Here is a 25260-nt window from a genome sequence, read left to right on the forward strand (position 1 = left end):
ACAAACAAAAAAATAATCTGCTAAATCTTTCATTGTCCAATGCATTCTCACTACTTTTATATTTAAAACATTAAATGATGTCTAACATACATTCTTATTTATCTATACTATGAGAAATAGAGGAAATACATTTTAGTGCATTATATTTATTAATATATTGGATATTTGTGTACCTGTTGTAGCTATTCCAGTACAGTTGGTTGTTGCTGAGAATAGGGGAGTTCAAAATGGCTGTTTTGTACTGACGTACAACGTCAGAGTTCCCAGAAATCTCTTCCTGCACAAACATAAATGTTCTGTTGGTTCAACTGCTCACTTTTACAAAATGAAAAAAAAAAAAAAAACTCTCCTTCCTTTGTACAGTGTTTATGCTACTCACAGCACTGAAGAGATGGCAAAGCATCATTTCAGGGATGGAGGATGTGAGGCCTGTAAGCTGTGAGAATGAAAAAAGAGAAAAGTTAGGACAAGACAAACAAAAACAAGGTAAAACTAGTGAAAAGGAATTATAAGTGGAATCAAGGAAAATATAAAAATTGACAGCAATCGTGTCACAAAAGTACAAAAAATATTTACCTTATGTGCTGCCCAATCCATCCAGCCTTTGGCATTAGGGTCAATGTTAAGGAGGACAAGACCTTCCACTGTGTTGGGATGAGAAAGCTGGGGAGATAAAGAACAAGAAATATATGAACATGTAGGGAGAGAGTCTTTATTTTTTTTTAGAATGAGTGTAACACTGGGAAAACAGCAAGTAAGAAAAAGGGTAACATTATTCTGCTGAGAGTTAGATTACGAAGTGAGAGTCTAAAGGTTATAGATGTCTACCTCATGCCTTCTATGCCAGGCATGTCTCTACTACAGATTAGAATAAAGATGGCTAAACATACGTGGCAAGAACAAGAGGTTCCAGTGAGGACTCCAGAAATGAGATGGAGCAAGTATGAGAATGAGAATGCAGGAAAATATCACATGGCTGCACAGAGAAGAAGACATGTTTGTACAAGGTAAGTGATGGGCATTCAAAATGGAGAGGAAGACAATAATGACAAAAACAAAGGTTGAGGAAGATGACTGTATGAAGTAGGAGGATCGACTGTATCAGCTGGTCTGCAATAGGAATGTGTTCCAGAGAGCAGAGGGATAAAGCGGTCACAAGATTAAAGGGACTAGTGAGATTATGAGCTGTGTCAAAACCAAAAAAGTGATTATTAAAAAGGTCTTATTCATACTGGGTCGCATTGGTAAAATTAAGATAAACTCACTTCACCACTTCATATATTTCTTTCAGTGCTTACCAATCCAATTAGTCAAAGCATATTTTGTTTCTTTACAATACACGACAAGCAAGTTAATCAGGTGGCAACATAAACCGAGGACTATACCTAGTATTCTTTATGCTCACAACAAACTAGGAGATTAGGGCCTTTCCAACGTTATTATGACTATTCAGCCCAGACAAGTGCACCAATGACATATGGACAACACCTAGACTGGGGAGATGCAGTGAGATGACTTGGAGCACTCTATCCATAAATATTTGGGTATCTAAATAACGTTGTCTCCTACCCCTAAAATTGCCCTTCAATTCTTTATTCCATTACACTGTGGAACAAAATAGTACCCCTCCCCCCTCTCCTCTCATGTTTTTTCTCTGCAATTATAAATTCCCTCCAGGCAGGCAAACTATAAACTATAGACTTTAAATCATTTTTGGATGCAGGAATCTCTCAGCACATCTATATGGATGGGAGGGTAAGGTTTTTTAAAATGTTAGTATCAGTCATCTTTAGCCTCCTTCAAAACTTTCTGCTATTTGTAAGTTGATTAACCAAATCCAAATTAGGGAGAGTGATTGCCAACGCCTCACTCAATTTGAGTATGAATGTTTACACAACTCATTTCAAACAGGTCATATTTTCCGTATATATGCTTGTATTTCCAGTTCTCCCTTCTCTAGAAATAGTCTTACTTAAGACAATTGAAGAAAGACTTTAAATTCACTTTAGGACCGTGAGGGTATGTGGAAGGCTACTTCCATTTAATCTGTGTAAATCACTAAGATGATACATAACACTGACTCAGGCCGCCTCAACGCAAGCTAGATCTCGCTCACGATTTGTTGCAGATGACCGTGGGTAGCAACCCCAAGCCGGTCAGTCGGTGCTGGGCATCGTAGTGCCTTGAACGGTACAAGGTAGAGAGCTATACAGTGTGGTGACTGGACTTAATCAGTGAAATCAAGAGGAGTTCTTAGGAAACACGTCCAGTTGTCATGATAGTCAGGCCCTGCCCCCCAAATGCCCCATATTTTGATGCTTTGACGGTGACTCCGGTTGTCATGTTCAGCAAGTTTTAGTGCCGGTCTACTTGAGTTTGGGGCAGGCGGTCTTGCTTAGAAACTACTGAGGCCTGTCAGGTCTTAAAGGTTCAGGGTTTCTTCCTATATGGCCTTAATTCTCCCTGAGAGGATGTGTTGTTCCTTCCATAGAATAGAAAGATCTATCAGAAACAGATTGAGGATGTCACACAACAGTGCCTTGATACTGCTCTTAGTTGCAGGCATATTGGTGTCTTCATCGGAGGTTGGCTGATGCAGGTCCCACATGCGGGATACAACATCCAGCGTATCTAAAGAGGTCTCTTCTCATTAAGCTGAGCAGCCATCTTCGGTGTCGTTCAAGATATGCTGCCGAGCATGACCCTGTGGTGGATTTATTCTTTTTAGCCAATTTCCCTATCTGTAGCCAAAGATTATGTTTTGGCCACAATGCAAGAAAAAAACATAATACATTGGAGAAAACAGTGCTTTCATACAGAGCCCGGGAGAACACGTCTGTTCAGAGCGCTAGTCAGCTCTGCTCCTTTGACTCGTCTAACATAAGAAGAATGACAAATGATCTCTGCTGGAACAATTGTGTTGAGGTTAGTCACTATTCACATGTATGGTGGGAGTGCCACATTCTGTTACGGTTTTGGATGAAAGTGTGGAAACCTTTCTCACACATTATAATGAAAACATATTCCTCTTGATGCTGGAGTTTTCCTCGTATCTAAACCCTTAGATGAACGTACAAATGCAGAAAACAAAAATCAATGTTTCAGCTTGATATCCTCAAGCTTCATCATATGAAAGCTTGAGGATATCAAGCTGAAATGTAGATTTTTATGTAAGACATTAAAAGTTAAGTTTTACGGGAAAGTCCTGAGAGTGCCATCATCTAATTATATATATATATATATGTTAGCAAAAAATTAACACTCTGTCCCGATCGACGTTTCGACCCCCAAATGGGTCTTTCTCAAGATCAACAAGTGATAAAACGAAATAAGCAATATATACAATATAAAATAAAGTGACTTACCAATCCAAGTTGGATAGAAGCGTCACCTTTTACAGGATTTATCAATCTCCCTTCTGTCCATAAAACAAACTACCGTATATACTCGAGTATAAGCCGAGTTTTTCAGCACATTTTTTGTGCTGAAAAACCCCAACTCGGCTTATACTCGAGTCAGAGTCTGTATTATGGCAATTTACATTGCCATAATACAGACCGGGGGAGAGGGGGGCTGGCAGAGCTGTAACTTACCTGTCCTGCAGCTCCTGTCAGCTCTCTCCTCCTCCGCGCCGTCCGTTCAGCACCTCGGTCAGCTCCCAGTGTAAGTCTCGCGAGAGCCGCGGCTCTCACGAGACTTACAGCGGGAGCTGACAGAGGGAGCTGCACAGACCGCGCGGAGGAGGAGAGAGCTGACAGGAGCTGCAGGACAGGTAAGTACAGCTCTGCCAGCCCCCCTCTCCCCCCCACTGAACTGCCAATGACACTGGACCACCAGGGAAGGAGCCCCCCTCCCTGCTATGTATCAAGCAGGGAGGGGGGACAAAAAAATATATAATTAAAAAAAATAATAATAATTCAATTAAAAATTAAATAATAATAATAAAAAAATATAATAATATCAAAAAATAAAAAATAAAATAATTAATAAAATAATTAATAATATATCAAAATGCCCACCCCCACCAGCACACACTGCATCACACACACTCCCACTTCATTCATATACACACACTGCACTCACGCACACACTGCACTCATACACGCACACTGCACTCATACACACACACTGCACTCATACACACACACTGCACTCATACACACACACTGCACTCATACACACACACTGCACTCATACACGCACACTGCACTCATACACACACACTGCATTCATTATATACACACACTGGAAATAAATATTCAATTAATATATACGCACACACACTGCACTCTAACGCACTCACACTGCACTCTAACGCACTCACACTGCACTCTAACGCACACACTGCACTCATACACACACACTGCACTCATACACACACTGCATTCATACACGCACTGCACTCATACACTGCACTCATACGCACACACTGCATTCATACGCACACACTGCATTCATTATATACACACACTGTAAATAAATATTCAATTAATATAATTTTTTTATGATCTAATTTTATTTAGAAATTTACCAGTAGCTGCTGCATTTCCCACCCTAGTCTTATACTCGAGTCAATACGTTTTCCCAGTTTTTTGGGGTAAAATTAGGGGCCTCGGCTTATATTCGGGTCGGCTTATACTCGAGTATATACGGTAATCCCTATTTTGTCTTTTGACACCTTTTGATTGCTTTGGATTTCAATAACAATTCAACACAGGCAATATGAATATTTTACAAAGATGATATCTTTATGAAATACTCAAAAAGTGTCTACAGGTGAGAAAGACCCACTAAATATTGTTGATGATTAGCTAATGGCATTCAAGATTCTGGTGTACATGTACTCTGTATATTATTACAACCCCCTTCCACCCATATTTCCTTCATTTACATTCTAAAAACGGTTTACAACGAGAAAAATGTTGCATGTGGTCCATTTAAGATGTGACATTCCATAATCTGGTTGCAAGGAACATATTTCTAATGGATGCATACTGTAGAAGAGACACTTTTTAAAAAAACAAACTATATTAATTATTTGTGCATGTATACTTTTCCATCAGTCATAGATAAAATAATACATGTAGTGGTCTCAAATGTATTGCCTATTAATCTCTATTTTATTGTCTACCACTCTACCCCATGAGTGGTCTCTACCTCTGCATGGAAGTGTATTCTAAAGAGTGACACTTACTGTGTATCTAGCGAGGACATAGGCTCCCGCTCCGACTCCAATTCCAATAATACTGGGGAAGCTGCAACATAAAAATACAAAGTTAAGCCTGTTCTATAAAAAGTGATGTTAATGTGTGCAATTTGGTAACTTATGGTCACTCACTTCAGGTATTGGAGCACAGATGGGATGGTCTCTGCCAGCTGATCAAGGGAGGGGTACTGATATCTGTGTGAATAGGAGAGTGAATGAGAAACACATGTAGAAAGGAAAATATAACTAGGAAGTAGTTGAAAGAAACAGGAAAATGAGAAACACAGCCCAATAACGTCCGAAGGTTCAGGTTAAACAACACAATCATAATACAGTACAGAACTCACCCAACAGGATAAATTGCGGCTCCTTCCTCTTGTCCTGGAGCATCGATGTGACACACAACAAAGTTCTTCACAATTTCACACATATCTTCGTACTTAAAGAGTGTGTCAAAGCACAGTTTGTCTGAGAAGGCACGATGGGAGAACGTCAGTGCAAAAATATACACATAGGATACAGATTACAGGAAAGAATATGAGACAAAGTTCTGGGATGATCACATTGACTCATAGAGCGTACAAAAGTGCATTAAAGAAAAAGAAAATCATGCTAGTTAATTGGAAGGAATTAGACTGTCAGAAGATGAGAAGCGTGTGATTTTAGATTAAACTGGAAGTGAAATAATATATAATTTTTTCCTGAAAATTGAGTTAACTGGACTAAAGGGAAAATAAAGGTCCCCCCCCAAATCTCCTCAAAAAAACCTGTATAAGTCTGTAGGGTTGGCATTGTTATAGAGTATGTGTTTTTTTTCACAGCATGTTTTTTTTTATATGCTAACAATAGCACCACAAAGCACCTCACATGCTACTGTCACTGGCATTGCCTATACAGTCATACCTGGTTCTGATATAGGTACCATGCTTCTATGAAGAGCTGGACCAATCTAATGGGTGCATTGTGTGAAAGCTGAAATTAGATGCCACAAAAACGTACAACCAGTGTAGATAATAATGCACTTGATGTTAGATACTTCATAGAATTGTAACACACAGCCATTTCCTTCTAATTATATCTTATTTTGCTACCTATCATGTTAAAAGAGGAATGGAGGTTACCATTCCAACTTACATGTGGTACCTTTTGTCTGAAACGCTGTTTCCCTTACCTGGATAAAATGTGCGGTGTGTGTTCCCAAGACAAACTAGAGACATTTAGGGAATGGATGTTGAAGGTTCACCAAAATATATAACAAGTGCTACTTGCCTAACAAACACTACGAGTAGGAATGTGTCATGGTATGCATCTGCTGAGATACTGTGCATATTGTAAAAACTATGTGTGTAATAAATGTAAACTACAGGTTTGCTGGACATCACTGTGCTCCAGCAGCCAGTTTAGAATTTCCTGTAGATGTGAATATAATGCATATAGTCACTGTCAATATAAACAATACTCAGTTTATTGTAGACTCACAATTTTTTTTTTTTTAAATAGATAGCATGAGTTAGACAAGAGCCAAGTTAACCATGAGTCACACAGAGGTCCAGACTGAGTCAATCAGAAAATAACACTGTCATTGGCAGAAGTCACAGGTAACAGTGAGACACAGTCTATCAAGAAGTGTGTTATAGATGCTGCTTTCAGGTGGGTAAGCTAACTACAGTGGTCAGTCAAACAAACAAACAAACAAACAAACACAGACAGATGGACAAAGACTAACATATTACAACAAAGACAATGTGAACACAAGTCATTCACAACAGTCAGTAGGACACAGACAGCCTTCTGTACTCACGGTCCATCCCCACATCATGGAATGTTAAAATTGCAGGCCGCTTGGGTTTGGGGGTGCCCTGAATCGTGACTGTCACCACTCCATAGGGAGTCTCGATAGAGTGCTTCTACACCACGAAACACACAGAGAATAGGAATGAGCTCACTCAAGAAAAACACATACACACACTGTATGTGACACAAGTAAGGTAAATAAGTGCATGTATGCCACGTATGCTATTCACTTAGCACACAAATCCCAATAAAAAAACACACAAAGCAATAACAATATATGTGAACGCGTAATGCAAGGCAATGCTATGCAACACTACATATAGCATCTCCTCTTATAGTAGCAACACATTGCCGTGATATTAACTCCTAGAGCAAGCAATGGCATCCAACATCTGTTTCTAAGTATATTAGGAGCTACATCTCTCAGCATGCCATCCAGTCTTTGGCATGCAAAAAACTGTAGTGTTCACAAATGCAGTGATAGATTTCTTCAAGAAATCCGAAACTTCGCTAGAAAAGCAGAGTAGTTGAGAAAATGTTGAATGTGCAGCAAACAGAATAGGAGTCCAAACAGTTGTTCGTTTGTTGGTATACTCTCACATGTACACATGTATCTTTGAGTATGATTATTTAGGACAGCTAGTTTTAAATGCAGAATAATCCTATTGCACATGCTGACAGCCACACGTATATGCAGTAAGTTATTCTAAAATGAAAATTATAAACTCCAAGAACCATAATCACTTATGCTGCTTGCATATGTTAGGATGCAAAGGGATCGCTGCTATTGTCTGTCTTCATCCAATTCCATAATAGTTGCATTGATGTATAAAAAAACAAGCCTGTGATGCCACAGGGTGATGCACAAATGCAATGTAACTAATACAGGGTCTCATGTAGCTTAGTGTGAAATAATATGTAGAGCAGCTTCACATTTAACTAAAGTTCCTTGTCTGATTGTGTTTCAATCTCTATTAGCTTGCTGAGTAGTTTCATCTTGTCTAGTGGCCATCTTCTTCATGAAACTCTTCATATTGTAACTTCCTTACTATATATCCCATAAACCTTAGTTGGGCAGAGGTTTGTGGTATGTGTGTAAAAACTTAATTGAAAACAATTGTAGAATTAGAATAGGCATAGAATCTTAGTCAATTTAAGCAGCATATTTGTGTTATACATCTTTAAATGAGCATCTGTAATTTAATGCACTATTACCACTATCTCCCTTATACCATAAAAATAGAGGTGGAGGTCAACTGGAAAGTCCCTTTAATAATATTAAAGACATTTGAAAAAAAAAAAGATATATATATATATATTTACATTACTTAAAAAAACAAACAAAAAAAAAACAGAAGCCCAGAGAGGCCATGTATTTTTGATATTTTCCTGACTTGTTATCTGGAGAAAACAACTTTCTATCTTGATAAACCAACTTGTTTTCTAGAGATAACAACTCAGAAAAATATTAAATATCGAGTCAGAAAAACATTTGGGCTTCTGTACATAAAATGTGAATAAACACATAAAATTCCTTAAATTCTTTTTTATGCTCTAATTACACCATGAAAGATAATATGAGTACAAAGCAACATGGGTGTAATAACTGAAAATTTTGCCTAAAAAATTGTTTTTATTTATATCACAAGGAATATAATTATGTACAAGAGTAGATGGAATTTATTGAGCAGTGCCGTAATGTCTTTTTGACGGTAAACAGCATTTGGGCTGCTAAAACTACTTACTATTGTTTTTTTTAGTACGACAACTATTAATATTTTTTATTTTATTTTTTGTGGTAGACTTTTTTTTCCCAGTTGGGGGCCTAAAATTGACAAGTAGTGTGGGGCCAAACTCATAAAATTTTATTTTGCTGAAAGCAAAAGCTTTGAGTGACCAATCTTTTGCTGTGGCCAAAGAACAAACTAAAGTAATATTGATAAATTAACAGATTAGAGCCACAATCAACAACTGGTCCCCGCTAGTCAAGACAAGAAAATATACATACATGTATCTCAGTTACGTGCTCCAATATATACATATGTATTCAAGGCACATACCTGCTCTTGCACTTGCAGTAATTTTGCAGCAAGTTCGGCTGCCTGAAATAAAGAGCATTTCGAGATGTGAGTTAAGGATGGAACGGTCACTGGCTGTTGTTAGTACATAGGAATTCAAACCTGACCTTTAAAGGGTCCTGAAGATCTGTGATCTGGACTTCTTGGAGCTCCGACATCTCCAAACCTGCAAAATAAATACAGTGGGTCACATATTGTAAAGCACTTGACTGAAGCAAATAGGAGACAGTGCCAATAAGTGTTATTTATTGACGGTGACAGTAGTGGGCACATAGAGTTGTACTACAGAACCTGACACCTCAGGCCTGCTGATCTGTTTATAGACACCATTAACCCTCAAAGAGTACATTTTGATATGTATTAGCTGTTATGAAACTACGTAATTAAAATGTTATCTACAAATCATGTAAGGAGAGCTGGGGATATTCTTAACAGCACAGAACAGGACATTTCTTCGAAGACTGTTGATGGAGCATCAGTCACCTGAGAAAGCTAGGAGAGCCACAGTAAAAAAAGGCAATGACAATTTCACAGTTGTACACAAGCAAATGACTAGCCCTGAATGTTTTGTAGTGCAAAACATTCAAGGTTAGTCATTTGCTCAATCATTAAAAAAATAATAAGACAGGAAATAAAGATCAGAAGCTCATATTAATAATGAAATTCAAATTTTGAAGGCTGTTGAGAATAGAATTTCCAATTTATGTTTGACGAGGTGTAGTATTGTGGGAAAGGATTCTGCTCAGAAATCATTCTACTAATAGAAACCAATCACTGAAATAATGTAGACTGAAGTAGAATCAAGTCTATTTTCTGTTAATCCAAAAGAAGTCAAAACAAACCCAACTTGGACTGATTTCCAGTTCTGCTGCATAAGAGGGAAAAATGTAATTGGATTTAAAGCGGAAATCAGATTTCACTTTAGATCGACAAGCTGTTAATAATGTAATAACATTCATTATAAAAGCCCTCGATTATCCTGCCAAAAAAGCATCCGACGGTGGCTATCACAACTTGCATCCTGTATGACAGATACCAGACGCTGTCAAACCACTATGGATTCTGGCACAACCCCCTCGTGCTATGTCCAATGCACATAAACACTTACATAATCCTTAGGTACAACTTACATGGAATCCTTTGTCCACCCCACTCTTCAATCAGAACAGTGTGAGGCCCTGTGTGTTACTTGCCATCTGTTAACTTAAAGGGACACTATAGTCACCCAGACCACTTTAGCTCAATGAAGTGGTCTGGGTGCCAGGTCCCCCAGGTTTTAACCCTTCAGATGTAAACATAGCAGTTTCAGAGAAACCCTCGCACATTCACTGCTCCCTCGCACACACTGCACCTCTGACACACACACACTACACCCTTCAAACACATGCACACAGCACCTGACAGACACACGTAGAAAAAAAGTATAGAATTTTTTTTAAATAGATACATTTAAGTATTTTTTTTTTTTTAACAAATTCTCCTTTCTAAAATAAATGTAAAAAAATTTAAAAAATTAAGTTACGCTATAAAATTAGTTACAGCGGCACTGGTGGGCGGTAAGTAAATTTTACTATCAACAAAGATACAAAAGTGGGCGGTAGGTATTAAAAGGTTGAATACCCCTGATTTAGAGTCATATGTATATAGAACAATTTGGGGGTCTCCTGTTCCTAGGTAAGAGAAGCTCTACCTGGCGGTCAGTTGTCCCCATCAAAACAGTATCAATTCGTTTTCATTTTCTCCAAATATACTGATTCATCAGCTAACTCTTTGTGCTCTCTTATATTGAAGTATCAAGGGTTAAGTTTTACTGTTCAAGTTAGGAACTGATCAAACCCCCTGTTGAAATTTTTACTGAATATTCTGACACTCACTGTTAAACCACTGGGGGAACTACTGCCGGTGCGGCTGCTCCAAGGCCTGCACACTGAGAGGGCACACTGTGCGGCCCATTCAGTAAGGGCCAGCTGATGGCAATGTGTCTTCAGTGGCCAAGACAGTACTGAAGCTTATTAACAGTGCGACCAGGCCCTTTTACTGATGTCAGTGCTGGGAGGAAGTGACAGACGGTCACTGGCTCCCAGCTAACATAGAGCACCACGCAGGAGAGGCAGAGAAATGGGAGCCATTCTCCTGTTTCCTTAAGGTAGGAAACAAGATGGTGGCTAAAAAATGTACATGTTCTACGGATGCCTGTTTGTGTGTATCTTTTGTGTGCATCTGTGTATCTGTATGTATACATGTGAGCCTATGTATTTTACAACAGTACACAAAAACACAAATTCACCCTAACATTCACATACACATACTCCATACAAACACATGCTTATATTCAAACACACAAGCAACTGCTTAGTGCTAAATACAACTCTGGAAAGTTGGGCAAATGGTAGATCCCCAGCTGGCAAAGCATTGCGGAAGTTGTACAATAGATGTGAATCTACCTGTTGGCCATCCTTGCGATAAGGGGGTACTAAAAAATTCTTGCACCAAAACATTTTGCACCAGACGCCACTGCCTAACACAGGTTTGCTCTTACTCAGATTCACATGCCTTGTACTGCAAACTGACACTGGTTCTGTCAATAACAAACTTTGTGAACTAGCCAGAGAAATTATCCGAGGACAGCTCTTCATGTCCCACTCTGTTTTTGTGTATTTACTAAGGTCTACCTAAAGCTGGCATTTTACCAGCTGGACGGTTAAAACAAAATCAAAGAATATTAATTCAAGCAAATAATAAGTAAAACCAAACAAGCTCATGAGCAGTATTTGCTAAAATAAAATAATTGCTAGCTACATCTATCGTAGGATACACTATGTTTGATGTAGGCTAAGAACAAATATTACCTCCCACCCCTGTTCCTGGGTCTGCAGCATAGTTATATCCACAAACTGAATATATATTTGTTCTCCAATTAGAATCCTTCTGGAACAAAGGATAAAATAGTGGCACTCCTTTGCCTTATGCTTCCTTAGAACTGCACTAGCTTCCTCCTCCCATACTTGACATACTGCTCTTACAGGGAACAGCACAACACAGTTTTAAGTCTCATCATTATGGTATTTTGCAGCCACAAGTGGGTAAAAGCACTACCCCCTTGCCAATAATAGTGTGTCCCTGCCAGCAGGGGTGGAGCTGTGGCATGGCTCCCAGGAGTTACGCAGCTTTTGCCCTTCAAATCTTGAAGGTCATGAGATCAAACCATGAGACAAAAACAGTAACACAAATACTAATGCACACACAAATACTAGTGTGTATTTCAGCAATAGAAAACTATAAATGGTATGAAACATAACGTTAGGAAAACAAATAGCATACGAATAAATATGTATTTTTATACTACAAAACCACTGCACACAATACAGAAATACAGACATATATTTACAACTGCTGGATAGATATTTCAAGATAAATGGATAAAAAAAAGTATATATTATGCAATTTGATTCATAATTCTCAGCAATCCATTACATTAACCAGGATATATAGACATATATTTGTAAGTACTAGGCATGTTTGTTTATATAATAAGAGGTTTAGTGCGTGTATTCCAAAAGCATCTGGCTATGTTTTTAACTGATGGGCTATTGAGCACAGAGGTTTTAGATTGATTAATAGAACTATTTCTGGTGTAAAAGACAAGACACAATAAAAATGATCTTTGAGATTTTATATTGTTAACAGGGGTAAACAGTTGCACTGTCTCAGCATGATTTGAGTGGCTGTCTGTCCACAATCTGGCACACCACAGACTTGCCACACTATCCCTGCCTGCTAAGCTGCTCCTATTTAGGGCATTGACGCTGACGGCTAGCATTGGCACCTCAGATATTGGAGTGCAAACATGTGGCTCTTAAGATATAAAAAAATCACATACATAGAGGTGAATTTAGTAAACGGTGACTTGGCCAATTTTGTAAAACATTGGTCAAAAAGGAGATATTCCCCAGTTTGTTTTGTTATATAATTTAGAATGTATTTGTCATCTTACTACATTATAAAACGGAACAAGGAAAACCATTAAGGGTGTAGCCTCTATTGCAAAAAATTATATTTTAATGCATAGGTTAAGGCATTGTTAAAACTTATGCGTTTATTTATTTAATTTTTTTTTTTTTTAAACTCTCCTATCTCTTAAATTCTTACCAGAAGTCAGTACTGAGCTTCTGAAGATCATTTAAATGATTCTCATTTTGAAGCAATTAGGAAAAAACATGTGATTAACCAATCCAATGCTAAGTATTAGTTTGTCAACCACACAGCAGCCTGCACATTCATAAACACCTTGTAGAGATACATCAAAGCATTTCGTGCCTACTCAACTACCTTGCAAAGCACTGCCTCTTAGCTACATCTTGCTAAGCCCCCCATTTTAGCTGCATCACCCACCTTTTAACAGCAGCTACAAAGACAAAAAATATATAGGCTGTGTGCACACTTGATTGTAGACTAAAATGCCATCACAGAATAGGTAGTTGCTGGAAAACAGAGCCTCCTTCCCAAGTTAGGCTTTCTACCCAGACCGTATCAGTTTGCAATTTTAGCATCAGCATCCTGAAGTTGCATGTAGCACTGCACCGAAATGCGCCTTGGGCGTTTGAAGCTCTGGGTGTTCACTTTTTCACTGGGCACCTTATTTTTTTTTTTTTTTTACTCACTTTTGATTTCATTGCATCACTGAAACAATCTTTCACATTCAAAAATAACAGTTGCAGGTCCAAAAAGAAGCAACAGACCAAAAAATCTGACAGACATAATAAATTGTGCCAAAATAACACACGATATAGTCCAAAAAAATGCACAAACCTGTCTGCAACACTTTGACAAAGCTCCTCTATCGTCTCAGTTCCAGGATAGAGGTAAATATATAAGTGTGGATTTCTACATTTCATTTTATTTTTTTAGACCTCACAAACGTGCATTGAGAATAAGAAAATACAAAGTCTGTCCGGAAAGTATCCAGCCATGTAATATGAAAAATAGAGATAGATATTGAAGAAATTACAAGATATAAGAAACATGGTTCATGGGACATTGACACCTCAGTCCCCTTCAAATTAGGCACCTTGGGACCTCACACAGCTGCAAAATCCTTTGTTGGAATCGCCATCAGCTGCTTCGTTGTATTTACCTGAATCTCATCGACGGTCTGAAAACTCTTTCCTTTCAGAGGTGATTTTAGTTTTTGGAAAACCCAGAAGTCGCAGGGCGCCAAAACTTGCAACAGATTCTCAACCATCTTTAAAACGTTTGCGCCACACTTTTATTTGCGCTGTACTCATTGCATCGTCCACTAATATGTTATATTATATGAATAATCTGAATAGATCCTATGTTCAAGTTTAACGCAAAATTTATGCAGATACATTGCTCTACTCACTCTTTTTGAATGTGACAGCCACACAGTACAAATCCTCACTCAACAGCGTCTAGCGCCCCCCGCTGACTAGTACAGTGAAGTTGTCATTGTTTAAGCATTCACATTCCGGTCCACTGTTCTTGCTTGCCACGTTACATCGATATAGAGCAAACCGTTCTCATTATATTAACAATGGCTAGACTTTTTACGGACAGACAAAGTAAAATAAAAATTTGCAAAAGTGACAGTACCCCATTAATTTAGTGGAAGGTTGCCTCAGTTTTCAAGTTTTTTAAGGTAAATGCAAAGACACTGGCTGGATATTAAGAATATAAACACAGATTGTGACACATAATTCTAAGGGTAAGCCATGCGTGAAATCAATTTTGTGATATCTCCTAATACACCCCTTTCTTCCTCAGCTACTTATGAGTGGAGGATAGGTCTGTGGTCTAGTAGGGAACAGAAGAGTTGTGACTAGGTGCCAGGAATGTGATGTCCAATTCTGTTGGTCACTGTTTTTGACTGTGTACGAAAAAAGGAAACATGGAAAGGACAGCTATGGCAGATAGGCACAATTACCCTGCTCCTAACAAAACAGCCAATCAAAAAGTTGTTTTTTTGAGTATAGCCTGATTTTGCCCCTATTCTCTTCAGGAAAGGTTATGCACATCATACACATTCTCTCAAAAATATCCAGTTCAGATATTTTCCCAACTCATCAATTTTTTCCCTAAAATTGAAAATCACATCACTTATTTTAGAGATTCCAAATGTAGTGGTTCTATTTGCCACTTGCAGTGGTAAGCTTCTCTAGGACACCTAATATTCTACCTTTAATGTTATATTTTCCCTCTGTTAAAGGAACACTCAAAACACCATGAACACTACAGTCTGCTGTAGTGGTTATTCTGCCTGGAGTGAAAAACTACTTTTCCACTGAGCTAAGCCATGCCACCCATCAGTATCAGGTAAGTTGTCAAACCATTCTTAAACAGATTGACTACTTACTGTTGGAGTGTGCCAGATCATTCTAGGCAGCACCATAACTACAACTGTATACTGTAGTCATTATGGTGTTTTGCGTGTTCCTTTAAAGTAAAGGTTGGATTGTGGTAGTATGTCTTTCCTACAAGTAGTTTATATGTCTATTTCACTATTTACAATGTAACCAATATTCATTTGCAAGGAGCTATGTACATTTTTAAGGTTCACATTTATCGTCAATCATTATTGAGAAGGAGTTAAGCGATCACACGTTTGCACAAAACAAAGTTGGTTAAGTTTTCTGTGCAAATGAAGTGGAAAAAATGTTATAAAGAAGATTATGATAATACGGATATAAACTGGCAGGCACACTAAAAATTGTCAGAGAAAAAAAAGCCTTCTTTTAACCCTGTCAGTACAAAAAGTATGAATTAAGTATAACATTCTAAAACATTTTTTCTTCTTCTAAATCTTCTAAAATGTAAGCAGTAAAAGGTTGTGAAATATCTCTAAAGCATATAACAAAAGTGTAACTTCTAATTTTGATCATCTAATTTATTCTATTAATAAAAGAAATGAATATCTGTCTTGTCGCAAACATTGTTTAAGCAACAACTCTGATGTGTGTTACTGTGTGTGTGTGGGGTGGTGGGGGGGGGGGGGGGTAGTATTTGTAAAATGTACTAATGAATTCTCAAAGTGGAGCAATCTCCATAGAAACGTGCTGGTTTTCCTAAAGGGCTAAACTGGATCAATATTATATATAGGCTTGTTTCAATAATGAATTGAGCTACATAGCCTCATCATCATGTGACAGGAGGATTTAATTAGTAAAATGCGTAGGGATGCCATGGACAATATATTAACCAGGATCCGATGATCTTACCCCAAAGAGAGAAGAAAATCTATTATTTGTCGTTGCAAGTTGCCACCAATCTCCTGGTTTATAGACTAGTGTAGTGCCCCCCATAGTGCTCCTATTAGCTTTATCCTTACATAGTGTGCAAATGAGGTGCACTAGCACTAGTAATGTACACAATTCACAAGGTGGAGGATTTCCAATGTCTATGACACAAAATAACTCAGTATGTATATCGTCTTCACAAAATATTCCATAATTTTGCATAAATCCAGTATTGTCAGCTAAATTAAGTACTTTTTTGCCCAATAGAAATATTTTCATGGGACACTCCAGGCAGGGAATGACCTGAATATTTTAACAAATTATATAAAAAATGCATTAAAAATATGCAAAGTATGTAAAGAATAATAATAAAAATGCTCACTGCAGCTGTAACACACTAAGTGAACAGTCCCTTGAATTGCAAATTATTTTGTAATTAGTGTGAGATGTAACTTTTTGGAAATTCATGATTTTTGACCATTGATGTGTATCATTGATCCCTTTGTGGACTTGTGTTTAATTTAGACTTTGTCCAGGTTTATGCCACAGGGAAGTGATTACAAATATCAAACAGGTGGGATGAATGAGGCTTTTCAATGAGGCATATCCTCTTCAGTTTATGTTTAATGCTATATGCTACTAGGGGACATTTCCCAATATTTTGTCAGATAAGAGAGCTATGTGTTGAGCGTTTTGGACAAGAATATCTCTATTTCTCTTACTTATATATGCTCCGTGTTTTTAATTAATTTTAAATTGACTCACTAAGAACCATAACCATTGTAGCTTATTGTTGTATTTATGGTGCTAGGAGTCTATGGATTTAGTCCTCCTGGTACTTGGCAAACTGTTTTTCAAGTGGTTTGAGATAAACAGTGAATTCGTTGGCACCCATAGCCCAGTCCTCACGGCTTGTGATGTTATTATGAAGTTGTAATATTTGCATGAGTATGCAGGATTTGGCCAAGTCTAACTACCATTAACTTTTTGGGCACCATATCAAATGTAACCCTTTTGGTGATGCTAAACTGTCCAACTGTACATATATTTCAAATATGGTTTGACAATAACTTGTAGTACTCATGGTGCTTTGAGTGTCTAAGGAGGTAGGTGTAATATATTTTAGGTTGGCAAGTGTACATCCTATAGAGTTCTTTAGAAACGTCCACCAAGTTATTTGTAAATGTTTCTTACAAACTAGTTTACACACACACAAGACTACAAGAATTGTATATCCATTGTCCAATTCAGGCTTCTGAATATTTCTGTGTACATTAGTGTGTGTTTGGAACACTCAATTCCACACTCGCCTTATTATAGAAAGAAGAGGAGGTAAAGATCCAACATGTGGGACATTAAAACATGTGGGACATTATTTGAGCATGCTCTCACATTATAACGGTTTATGTCACTTATCTAAACAACATACCGGTATGTCAAAGGGCTTCAGTGTTTTTATCCAAATGTTCAGTTACAGTTTATCTTACTGTTGCCCAACTTAAATACTAATTTAAAGTATTTAGTCACTAAACCATAAATTGTGGATAAGTTAAATAGTGAATTGTAAAGGCCAAAATAGCCAACTAAGATAATCTTCAAGACTAGAAAGTTTGGCCTAAAATGTTTAAAATCTCCGGTCAATTCAAACTCCAGTGAATAATCCCCATTGTATGGATATTTAAACAATTAAAGATATATATAACCAATTTACCTGCAGCACAGAGGCTATAGATATTTTATCTAGGTGTGTTAGTGCACCACTCATGTAGGTACTGTAAAATAAAGCAAATGCACAACAGTTACCACTAGTAAAGTTAAGTTTTAACAAGGTCAATTACTTTTGGAAATGGACATATTATTACTTGTAATGGTTATGGTGCTAGGAAGCTGTAGTATATTTTGATTCACATCTATGTTTTTAATTCACATCCATGTATTTTCTTTTCTGCTTTCTATCATACGGGGAAGCCCATCATTCCCATTGATCATTTGGCCTTTCAAATCAACATTCAACATTTTTGCACAAGTCTAGTTACGGTGCTGTTACATCTTTCCCAAGGGAGGGACAGTCCTTATTTATGGCCCTAATCATTGTGTCCCTGTTTTCTATCCCAATATTTGTCTTTTTTCGAGGAGTTCTATATTGTTGGTGTGTCTGAGTGTATAACAAAGCACCACTGCGATAATGCTCTCAGTAATGTGTCTTTAAACTACAATAAATGTGTTTAGAAATCAGTCTGTGTAAATAAGATACATTGTTCTTGTTATAAATTACATTTTAGCGGCACAAATTGTTACAAACCTAAGATGAAAATGTCCCTCTTTGTCAATTTAAAATGTAATGATCTGCTGTGAGCATGCATGGATGGGCATAGGTCCCTGCCAAGCCCAGTGATCAGAACTAGAAAATAAATGGTGATGTTTGTATGCACAGCCTCAGAACAGTTACTGCAACTGGATGCTGACATTAACCAACAACTTGAATGGCTCATTGGAGGAACTAAACCATATGATGTCAGTAGGAAAGGGGGTGAATCTTTGACGCAACAGATTGACACAAATACATAAAATGCTATGGTATTAAAACTACATGTTCAGGGCCAGATTCCTAGTCCATTAACCACTACAGTAGTTTTTGAGCTTGGACAGCCCCTTTAAGCTTCTCTGTGCCAGTGGGGGAGGGGACATACTGTGATGTATAACTCACCCATCTGGCATTTAAAGGGCTAAAAGAGAATCTGTCTTTGCCGGCTCAAAAGTTAATTTAGAATGTTCTCATCTCTAGGTCTCCGAAATGTGCTGTGCGTAACTGGTGCTTATAACATTGAGCAAATAATAACATATAATCCTTCCCTACAGCTTCTCCAAATGTCTCATACAATGTGTCCCCATAACCTTTTTGTTTACTCATGACATCTGTATAAAGCATTATATAATTTAACACATTTAAAATTAAATTTAAAAAATGTAAATTCTTTTGTTTCTCTGTGTGTTTATGTTTTGTGAATACTTTGCACTACCCGATTATTTGATTGTGCATTGGTACAGAATATGATGTATTTTTGACAACTGTAATACAAAACAAAATACCATTATATACTGGAACAATCTTTTGAAATACAAATTATTGTGACTACAAACCCTAAAACATCTATTCTCCAATTGTATATAGTTCCATTTGATCCATTACCTTTATTCACCCCTATCTCCCCCCTCCCTCTACTTTAACCCCCTCCACAAATAGTGTCTTGTTATCACAACCCTGGGAGGTCTGGTAGCATTGATAGCTTATACAGGTCTCAGGCGCTCGCTTGGATAACACCCACGATATCATCAGGCTGTGGTCCTTTTTCCTACTCTTTAATTAAATGCGCCTTTGATTGGGCCAAGCCTTTAGCAACCTTACCTTTCAAGATTCCCAGTTAAATATGGACATAATAATGTTTATTGTAACCTCATTTTACTCAGAAGAAATATTTGCTCATATTATTGTACCCATGTCTGCAGAGTTTTATCCTTGTGAGTTACTTAAATAAGAATGAGAAAAAAAATATTCCCATGAACACAGATTAATAACTAAACTCTGAATTGCACTAAATCGAAATCCAAAAGTGAAAATATAGGCTTAAAATGGTCCAGCTTATTATGGATTTTTCCTGGTGGTTAGTGGTGTGTGCTTTTTATATCTTTTCTTTTGAGAGATGTAAGTAACAATCTTTACTATTGAGAGATGGAAGTAACGAAAAAACAAAGTAATGCTAAAAGGACAATGTTAAGAAATATTAGATGATAACAGGCAGTACATGTGAGTGCATCACTAACAATAAATATGAATCTGAAACATGTTGGATTGATAATGAGGAAGCGTGGAAAAAAAGTGAAAATGTTTCTTCAAAGTGCTTGAAAAAGGTTTGACAAAAACTTGAGACAATGTATCCATATCCACCTTGTTCTAGAACCACTACAATATGCTGTAGTGTCTATGCTGTTTGGAAAATAAACTATCACTCCTGGGTATTGCAAAAAGGTATAATATTTCTGAAATACTCATGCAGGCTGCATTGGAATTGCATTGAAATTCAAACTCAATCCAAAGATACCATCCTCCATAGACCTCAGCGTTGCCCTCTTCCGCATGCGGAGAGTCCAACATTGATACTACTCCTTGCAGAGTAAGCAAGATCAGCTGGACAGGGTACCTGGGAAGAAGATGGCGGCAGCCACAAAGGAAAGCTTCAACCCGTGGCCACTGGAGAAGTCAACTTCAGGGGACTTTGCAAAATATGCAAATATATCTGAAAGTGACAGATCTAATTTAAGCTCAGCTTTCCTTGTATCCAGTTTATTTTTATTTTTTTGATTGTTTTTTGCCCAACATAGGATTTGAATCTATACAGAAAACAAAAACACTTGTTTGGGAAAAACAGTTTGTCTTAGATGCCTGTGATTCTCATGTTTATAATTCTTTTTATATACGTATTTCAAAATGTGCTAGAGATTAATTAGAGAGTTATTTCTATGTACTACCGGTATCATCTGCAATATTCTCCCATCTCAGTTGAAGCTACTGCATAAACTATTGCAGATATTTGCTGAAACTATAGTTTTTATTCACTGAACAGTGAATAGCTGTGATTTGAAGACAGCCAAGCTGTGACTATAGCTGACAAAGAGATTTTTTTTCTCAATCATGCATTTTACACTGTTTGCAATTCAGTACATATGTTGTTGTTCTGGTGACTATAGTGGACCTTCATAGATTAAGCTGAAGTTGTTCTAGTGACTACAGTATCTCTTTAATTCAGCTTCTTTATAGACATGGTGAGAGATGCTGTGAAGAGAGTCAGGGTTATTCACTAAATTGACAATTGTCTTGTATTAAAAGTGAATTTCATATTTGATTCTAGTTCAGATATTTTGGCCTTAAAGGGACACACCATTGCCCAAATACATAACAATATAATACAAATCTATGTTTAGTAAATATACTCCTGCTGAAAACATGTATGCATTTACTTATGCAGTTTTTGGGAGTACATCTATATCCTGCAGATATCTTGTATGCAAGTCCTTCCCTTCTTTCCCTTCCCAGACTTTCAGTGGCTGTCCAATCACAGACTTCTCAATGCAGTTCAATGAGAAGTCTTTGCAAGGCAGGTGCAGTGAGAAATTGCCCAACTCTTGAGTTTAATTAGCTCCACTAAGCTAACCAAACCAGGACATAACAGTACAGGTTGTCTGATTGACAGCCTTGGGAGTGTGACAAAGTTAACTGATAAAGGTGCCATTTTCTATTGAAATCTGCACTTTTAGCAAATGAAATCGACGACACACTCTTCACACATAAAGCACTTTAGCAAGTTGAAGAGCTTTATGGGTGTGCAGTGTCCCTGCAAGGTTGAAATGCACCTTTAATTCACTTTGAATTACCGACAGTTCTCACTTTAGTGAACAGCCCTTTATAACAGACAGAAGATCATGTTATATATATATACATATATATACTCAGCTGTCTAGACCTAAAGTATAAAAGTATGTTTTCATTTTAATAATATTTGGTGCTTAGTGCGATGCATGAACACCAACTTAGAGTGCATCTTCTGATGTAAATGGATTTCTGTTTTATAACCTTTTATTGCTATTAATCTCCTGTGAAAATGTCAATAACGTTTCCTAGAATTAATATGCATCAAAAAGAACAAACAAGTTCCTCTGTAATTCATGTGTAATACTCACATGCAACAAACACAATATAATAAAGTATTGCAGAATATTTGCAATATATATATATTTACTATACCAACAGAATTTTAGAAATACCAACTTTTGAGAGCTCCTCGCATCTGATGAAAACATTTAAAAAAATGTTTAAGACACTAAAAAAAAATTTAATTACATGAATCTGTAAATAATATACAGTACTAGAGTTGTTTGTGAAACTCATGTGCTCCCTGTGTGAAAGTGGATAATCACAAATAGGGTTTATCCATTAAACATAGAATTGTAGTCAATTGAAATCAGAATTCCAAAATGTAATATAGTTATGCTGTGACTATTGCTGAACTGGAAATATTCCAGATAACAAAACTGAGCCTAAGTTTGGCAACTCAATTTTCAATTTGCTGAAATTTGCAGGGTCATGCAGTAATGTGAGAATACAAAGAGAATTTAAAAACTGATGCAAAAATAACTGAATTATAAAAATTGTCTAAGTCAATTCTGTTTTCAGCTTGGCTACTTCAGCCTTAAAGGAACAGTATAGTGTCAGGGACACACACACTTATCCCTGAGATTTAGTGTTAAAATAACTATTTAGGTGTTTGGCTCCCTCTCTGTGCAGTAAAAAGGTGTTTAAACTCACCTTCTTTCCCATACAGAGCGTGGAGGGGCTAAAAGCACCTCTAGTGGCCACTTGAGTGACTGCCAGAAGAGATGCTACAAAGCAGCAATGTAAACACTGCCTATTCTCTAAAATAAAACGGCAGTGTTTACCTTAAAATCCAGCAGGCACAGGCTATACACACCAGAACATCTACATTAAGCTGTGGTGGTTCTAGTGACTATAGTGTCCTTTTGAATTTGATATCCACCTTGAATTTCCAACAATTTTCACTTCAGTTCTCTGTGTTTAGTGAATAAACCAGAGAGGTTACATTAATTTATTTCACACAAGGAAGTATATGTTGGTTCCCTATCCAACATAGTAAAGCATCCTCTAGAATGTAAGCTTGTTTGAGCAGGGCCTTAAACACCCTCTGTTCCTGTGCTCATCTTCTTGCATATACGTCTGATAGTCCACATATTGTACTGCGCTATGGAATTTGTTGGCGCTTCATAAATAATAATAATTCATATCACCTTAAAATTTGGCAATCCTATATTTTCCAGTTTGTAGCTCAACTATACAGTAGTTTGTCCCACTTAACATACTGTACCATTTAATTCTCCGTGATCTGCTGAAATCCACACTTGGTACCATGTCGATAATAATGTACCACAGTGTGCAGTCAGGTGCAGCAAGGCACCAGCCCGTTTGAAGCAAACGTAAGGCACGTGGGTCAGTGTGTTTGTGGGAGGGGCCATGGGCTGTGTCAGTGTGCTTGTAGGTGCGGCCATCAGAACGTGGGTGGGTTGCTAGTGCAGTGGTGGTATGTTTACTTGAAACTGTGGTCCGTTCCACCAGTAGCAACGGCGTTCTATTCCCTGGGCAGGATACGTTTTAAATGTAACAAAAACATATTCTACAGACACACAAATGTAGACATAAGTATACTCGAAGCATTTATCTTTATACTGGTTAGATGTGTGTACACATATGTGTATGACTTTGTAATTTGAGATATTTTTTACTGTGTGCATATTGTATTTTAGTATTAAACCGTATGCATGTCATGTCATTGTGTGTGTGTGCTGTGCGTGCATGGACCCTGGTTGTGTTGTTATTGGTGATTCAATGTGTTAGAATTGCTGCTTTGTGTAATGTATCTCGTGGTGCACACAGCATTCCCAATGACTTGCAAGGTACAGATAAACCAAGCCGCCTGGGGCCACTGCTAAACTTGTGTGACTTTAAACGCAAGGGCACGCACTGACAATCACCAGTACTACAGCATGTGCCAGAATGCACACTTCCAGTGACAGACACACGCTGAAAAATACACGACAGAAATACACAGTGTACTCACAAGCTGCCTGGCACACTGCAAGTCAAACATCAGACAGGGGACACAGTGACACCCAGGCCATCTGTCAAAATCCACACGAGAACAACCTGCTATGTACTGCGACCAAAAAAACAGATGTAAAAAAAAAACACACGATCCACACACTGTGTGTGTGTGTGTAGTGGCCCTTGATGGTGTAGAGAGGTACACACATTACACTCACACCCAAGGGCACACATTGCATGAATGGCACACAGCACAGGATCAGACAGCCCCCTTACTGATGCACATATTAATAGATCCAGTGCATTAAAATTTTTTATCTTACATACCTGACAACAGTAAGATAATGCAACATCACATACACATACACACACATACACGAGACTGGCATTCACAAAAAAACCACACAGTCTACATACAGAGATTTCCTTATAGCCGGAGTACACGAGGAACACAAAAGGACTATTGCATCCACAAAGGTTATTGGGGACACTCACTGTGATCGGAGGCTGTCTCTCTTTGTGCTGTCTCTTGTCGCCTAGGTCTTCGCTGTGCGGCTATCTTGAGAGATTTGAGAGACACCCAGACAAAGACACACAGACACTCCCAGAGAAAGAGACAGCAAGGGGAGGAGATATGGGACGGAGGGAGGGGCAGAGACTGCTCTGCGAGAGAGAGGACTTGAGCAAATCAGGGACAAAATGGGGAGAAACCACTCAAGGGGAGAAAGAGAGGCTGATCTGGCCAGAGACAGCAGAATAATCAAGCTGAGGGGCTGGGTTGGGGTGCAGACTGCATAGGCAGAGAAATGCAATGTAATGGCCAAGAAACAGGATGTCAACAAGAAAGTGAGAGAATCAATGCGACATGTAAATACAAAGTGTGATAGATAGGGGCTCTGTATAAACAAGGGGCTGGCCTTCGGAATGGCATTCAGAAGCTGTAGGACACAGGCTAGGCTCAGAGATGGGCTGCCAGGAGAAAGCCACAGCTAATTTACAAAATGTAACACTTTGCAGGGGAAAGATACAAAGCTACAAGTAGCTGTGATCACAGATAAAGCTCACGGAGACAAAGAAAACAGCAGGGGATAAAGGCAGGGTCTCAGCCATGCAGGGATATGTAAGGAGTTGGCAGCCAGTAAGAAAACACAGGCAATGGAAAAAAATAACCTTCATGGCTTAGCAAGTGCAGAGCTCCAGTGGCAGTTGGACTTCAACTCTCATCATCCTCTTGTTAAGAGTAGTATGAGTTGTAGTTCA

General features: G+C 37.9%; 1 protein-coding gene across 3 annotated transcripts in view; it reads right to left on the reverse strand.

Annotated features, from left to right (window-relative positions):
- Window positions 1-24800, reverse strand: part of NDRG2 (NDRG family member 2) — a 35353-nt gene extending 10553 nt beyond the window's left edge. The window contains exons 1-10 of one of the 3 annotated variants that reach the window (XM_063454791.1): window positions 24496-24800; window positions 9186-9244; window positions 9061-9102; window positions 7008-7113; window positions 5554-5674; window positions 5339-5401; window positions 5195-5255; window positions 577-663; window positions 380-436; window positions 174-277 (exon numbers count right to left, since the gene is read on the reverse strand). In XM_063454791.1, the coding sequence (XP_063310861.1) occupies window positions 174-277; window positions 380-436; window positions 577-663; window positions 5195-5255; window positions 5339-5401; window positions 5554-5674; window positions 7008-7113; window positions 9061-9102; window positions 9186-9236 (692 nt within the window). In that variant the 5' untranslated portion in view covers window positions 9237-9244; window positions 24496-24800. Of the gene's footprint in view, window positions 1-173; window positions 278-379; window positions 437-576; window positions 664-5194; window positions 5256-5338; window positions 5402-5553; window positions 5675-7007; window positions 7114-9060; window positions 9103-9185; window positions 9245-11927; window positions 11947-24495 lie in introns of those variants that run through there. The other 2 variants (XM_063454793.1, XM_063454792.1) reach the window with 2 other exon arrangements.
- Window positions 24801-25260: the final 460 nt, after the last annotated feature.

The sequence above is a fragment of the Pelobates fuscus genome, chromosome 5 (genome assembly GCF_036172605.1).
Source record: "Pelobates fuscus isolate aPelFus1 chromosome 5, aPelFus1.pri, whole genome shotgun sequence".
NCBI lineage: Eukaryota > Metazoa > Chordata > Amphibia > Anura > Pelobatidae > Pelobates > Pelobates fuscus.